Source organism: Diaphorina citri, unplaced genomic scaffold (assembly GCF_000475195.1).
Source record: "Diaphorina citri unplaced genomic scaffold, Diaci psyllid genome assembly version 1.1 scaffold599, whole genome shotgun sequence".
In the NCBI taxonomy this organism is placed as follows: Eukaryota; Metazoa; Arthropoda; class Insecta; order Hemiptera; family Psyllidae; genus Diaphorina; species Diaphorina citri.
In genome coordinates this window covers 46065-51522 of record NW_007378033.1, presented here as the reverse complement: position 1 = coordinate 51522, position 5458 = coordinate 46065, and the positions used below count along the sequence as shown (strand labels likewise).

Here is a 5458-nt window from a genome sequence, read left to right as displayed (position 1 = left end):
CTCGCGGTTTCCGCGACATTCCCCACCGAGAATGGTCCTCAAAGGGTTAATCAGAACATTATTTACATAAAAAAATATACAACAAACGAGAGGCCTCAAAATTGAACCTAAGCCTCACACTTGAGAAAAGAAATGACAGTTAGAAAAAGACAAAGAAAATTACAACAGAGATAAGTAGGTACCTAAGGGGTAAAACAAAACTTCCCTAAGGAAAACCGTACCCAGAGAGTTTTCAATACTCAAGTGGGCATAACATGAAAATCGAATGTATTTCTTTGCCTAAACTGTCTCCTACCCTTCAGAGAAACTAGATAGTTCCCAGACCATGGACACTGAATTCCATCCAAGTAAGAGGTTCTCTAATTTCCAACCAAATGAATGCCTAATTTCCAACCAAATGAATCCCTAATTTCCAACCAAATGAATCCCTAATTTTCAACCAAATGAATCCCTAATTTCCAACCAAATGAGCCCCTAATTTCAAACGAAATCAATCCCTAATTTCCAACCAAATGAATCCCTAATTTCCAAGCAAACCAAACCAATCCCTAATTTCCAAGATTTTCAACCAAATGAGCCCCTAATTTCAAACGAAATCAATCCCTAATTTCCAACCAAATGAATCCCTAATTTCCAAGCAAACCAAACTAATCCCTAATTTCAATCGTCAAGCGATCCTATGAATTCAGTTTAATATTAATAAGTAATAAGTTTTCTGATTTCAGTCCTTTTATAGGGGTCGATTGTTATCAATTTTTCGCCATTATACCGTTTGGGCTCAGGTATTCGATGGATGGGTGGGTAGGTAGGGGATTTCAGATTTGATATTTCATCACATAGGTAATAATAAGGTAATGACATTAATATCTTGAAAACAAAACAGATACACACCTGTGCAATATGATTAGAGCTTTCAGTCATATCGTTAGATGCAAAATACAAGCTATGAAGAAGACGGTCTATACTGCATCAATTCAATTTCAAACAAACCTAGCACCCTTGTTCGTATTGAACATTCGCTTCCACCAATGTATTACAAAATAACATAGGTGGTATTATTCGTCAAATGAAAAAATGTCTACACACTTGAGACAACCACAAAACCACAACTTTATCGCTACAAAAAACAAACCACATCAATAAATATTAAGTACCAGTACAAGTTCGAATTGAAAACATCTGCTAAACAAGAAATTAATAAATAAATAAAAAATCAAGTGGAAAAACAACCAAGGAAAAATAAATGACTGGAGACAATTTCCTTTTTGTCCACGAAATTTCGTATGAAAATGAAATATGGCGGACTCAAAGAGGAAATACGTCAGGATCAATGATAAGAACTTTTCCTATCACAAGGCAAAACAATTACCGCACGCAACGAAAACGAAATGAACTTGTACGGAAATCTTTCTGTCCCTCGAATATAACGAGATACGGAGGGCGGAGGGCAACGGTACGCTGCTGAAATTACCGTGCTGTGTACAGACAAGTGACTTTCTGAAGGGACGAAGTTACGCCATGAATGTACGGAAAATTCCAGAACGAAAAAAAAGGATACAGGGAGGAAGAGATAAAGTCCGAGATAAAGTGGAAAAATCAAAGCGCATGAGGAAAACGCATGCGTACAAAGGGGCGAGACAAAGCCACCTCACTCACACCCTAATTCTAACCAGACTGTGGGTAAAAAAAAGAGGTCACAGTTCACATCATCAACATGAGGGGGAAGGAGAGACGGAATCTAAGGGTGAGGGGCCGGGAGACGGAATGTAAGGGTGAGAGTGGGGGGGACGGAATGTAAGGGTGAGGGTGGGAAACACAGTAGGTGTGAGGATGTATGTAGCAAATGAGTCCCCAAACGGAAACTCTCTATCTGTAAATACAAATGATGTTTTTCCCTTTGGCTTTTTCATAACTTTCGAGCTTTTTATGTGGCTTGTCAGTATTACATCTACTTGCTGGATATTCCAATGAACGCTTGTAAGATGAGATAAGCAAAAATCCGATACCCGAACCCAAAATTATTACAAAATAAAATTCATGATAGGTGCAATTTTTTTTTCTATAATGGGATTCGAAGCCGGGACCTTCTGTATGGCAAACAAGAGCGTTATCACTAGGTTAACCGTGCCGGCAGCCCCCCCCGGCAGGTTACACTTTGAAATATCCTCCAAATATTCGATTTGTTCGTTTTAACCGATTTTCGTAAGTAAATCAATATTATACGTCCATGCGAAAATTCCATTGCACATCAAGGCACAGAAAGTACAATTTACATGTTCTTTACAATGTAGGTATGACTTCTATTGTCATGTCATAACTTCTACTGTAGGTAGGTATTTGCCAAAATTTACACATGATTCGGACATTCGGAGATAATAAAATACATAACCATGTATAATAAAATCCAGATCTATAGTTACTTCTAAACGTGCTAGGGTCTGGCCTCTATCATGATTCAGGATACACTCAGCCTTGTGAGAAAAGAAGCTACTTGTATATTTTTTGCCTGATTGAACAATGGAGGAGTTGCAATTGGGAAAATATTATTATTAAAGGTCGATTCCTACGTAAAAAGTTGTGAAAAATTCAAATCTGAGGTCAAAACTCCGAAAAAGTAACATTAAAAGGTCGAAAATTCAAGGTCGAAGAAAAAGAAAAATTCGGTTGGTCCTTTTTTTTCCTACTCTATGACTTTGAAACATCACCCAAGTAAGTGCAACTGATCTATTGCCCTAGGACACTATCCTATTAAGTGGGCTATCCTAAGATTACTTGGTTCTTTATTTATTCTGCTAAAATTTAGACATAGTAATAAACAAAGCCACTTACCTTCAAAGGCCTTGTTATTCTAATGGTTTCAATGGTGGCATTCCCATTGTTGAAACCACCATTTGACCTCATAGCCATTGCTACAGGAGTAGCACGAAATATCAGTGTCTGAAAAATGGAAACAAATTCAACATGTAACACATCAATTTGGTTATTGCTTACATCAATCTTTATGTACCTACATACCTACTTATAAGTGGAAAATTATGACCCTACATTTTTTTTCCACTTACCTATGGTAAGTAGGTACCTAAGTCTACTTGCTAGAAAACTCCATAGGCTCTACAGATGTACCTACATACACTGATAATGTGGAATTTGAACCAGAGGTCAAAAATGTGATATCATGCACTGGCCAGTAACCATTGTCAGACCTTTCGCACACAATGCACAATGGAATTTGAACCAGAGGTCAAAAATGTGATATCATGCACTGGCCAGTAACCATTGTCAGACCTTTCGCACACAATGCACAAATCTATCACACATATGCTTGGGGAAATGAGATAATAAATAGGTTGTGCTTTCTTTAATTTTAACTGAAAAACAAAACTAAAAATATAAACCTTCACTTTGTTTGGTCAATTACATAGGTATAGGTACTTAGTAGGTATTTTGCATTTCAAATTCCATTCCATAAGCCTTCTAACACACATACAACTTTATAAGCTTCCTAATGATCTTAAAAATACTTTGATAGGTAGTGTCAATCTTTATTTTTTTATTATTATTATTTATTTATTTATTTTTAAGAGGTTTGACAGAGGGAACTGTAAGTCTATGGTCTTATCGTCCTGAAATCAAAGAGAGAAGGAAGACAGGATAGGAGAAAGCCAGCCGTTCCGAGAACGAACATTATCCCATCAGGATAAAATCTGCGCGGGTGGGAATCGAACCCATGGCCTAGTGCTTACAAGGCAGACGCCTGAAATCAAAGAGAGAAGGAAGACAGGATAGGAGAAAGCCAGCCGTTCCGAGAACGAACATTATCCCATCAGGATAAAATCTGCCCGGGTGGGAATCGAACCCATGGCCTAGTGCTTACAAGGCAGACACACTATGGCAACATAACCTCAATGATAACATATCACGAAAATTGCTAAAACAATGATGCCAACACAAAAAAACAAAAATGGCGGCATTTTTAAATTTGGCGTTCTTTTTGAAGCACCCGATAAAATAAGTTTTGACCTTCAAAAGGCTCATTCCCTTCAAAGGTCTCTGAAATTAGAAATCTGTGAGGTGAATAGGATCACAAGAGTCCTATAATGTTATTTTGTACATTTTGTCCCTGAGGTTTGTTTGAGGGTACCCTTAAAGGGTACCAAGTCATTCATTATCATAATTTATCTAAAAGATGTCTTTTAAGGGCCTTTGACACGTAAAAACTGATTTTCATATGAAAAAATTAATCTGGAAAATTCAATTTTTCCAAAAAAAAATGTGTTCTTCAATAAAACACGTAATTTTCCTGTCTTCCTCCTCTCTTCGATTTCGGGACGATAAGACCATAGCAGTTACAGTTCACTCCTCTGTCAAACCTCTTTAAAAAAAAAAAAAATAGATTTCTAGATGTTTTTTTTCCAAAATCTTCAGAATTGTATTTCCTAATTTTTTAAAAATTCTGTTTACTGATATGATTCACCTAAGGGGGTGCTAAATAGAATTGTTTATCAGAAAACAATAGTTGATCCTATTCACCCCATGTTCATGGTGAATCAGATCACACCATAAAAAAGCATTTTCTGGAAAATTGGACAATCTGAAAATTATGATTTTGGTATCATTGTAAAGAGCTCATCAAGACTCAACTTTTGGTACCTAACAGATTTTTACTTTCTATTATTTTCAAAAAATTACAAAGTGGATTTATCAAACTTCTAAGTTGAAAACTGATCCCATTCACCCCATTTTACGGTACCTTTACTTTTATAAGTACAAAGGTGAGACTCATTCACACAGTTATCACTCTATCTCCAGAACCTCAAATCCTAAAAAGCTGAAATTTACCTAGTAGGTTATAAGTACAAAGGTGAGACTCATTCACACAGTTATCACTCTATCTCCAGAACCTCAAATCCTAAAAAGCTGAAATTTACCTAAGTACCTAGTAGGTACAAGTAAAGAAGAGGATTTTGGTAAAATCTTTCTCTAAGCCAATCTCTGTTTATGATCGTAGATTCGTAGAAGCTCAACCCATCCTTTGGGGCTGGTCAGCCCCTACACCTAAGCCTCAATTTGGGCTTTTTGTGTGTATCTGTTTATGATCAATGATGATGGCAAGGCACAGGCAACTTGCTAGTACTAAGTACTCGGTAAAGTGTTTTACTTATTTAGACTGTCAAGGTCAAGCGTTTAATATTGCACGACTTGAAGTGGGTCCATTTTAAGGTTCCCTGATTACCAAAGGAAGTAAACAAAACTTACCTGAAGAGATTGAGATTCCTTCTGGTTTCTGGTTGAGAGTAGATTTTGAGTGAATGAGGATGACTAAATTGTCACTGTGACGTATAACTAACACCAAGAGAATCTTTGTTCACCGTAAACACTCGAAAAGGAGTGTTTTAATTATTTAATTACCTAGCGAAAACAGAATCACCTCATTAAAAATTTACTTTTTTAAACTTTG

General features: G+C 36.6%; 1 protein-coding gene across 1 annotated transcript in view; it reads right to left on the bottom strand.

Moving 5' to 3' along the window:
- Positions 1 to 5452, bottom strand: part of LOC103510430 (transmembrane protein 47) — a 13732-nt gene extending 8280 nt beyond the window's left edge. The window contains exons 1-2 of the mRNA XM_008475084.3: positions 5257 to 5452; positions 2830 to 2937 (exon numbers count right to left, since the gene is read on the bottom strand). Coding sequence (XP_008473306.1) covers positions 2830 to 2907 — 78 coding nt within the window. The 5' untranslated portion in view covers positions 2908 to 2937; positions 5257 to 5452. The remainder of the gene's footprint in view (positions 1 to 2829; positions 2938 to 5256) is intronic.
- Positions 5453 to 5458: the final 6 nt, after the last annotated feature.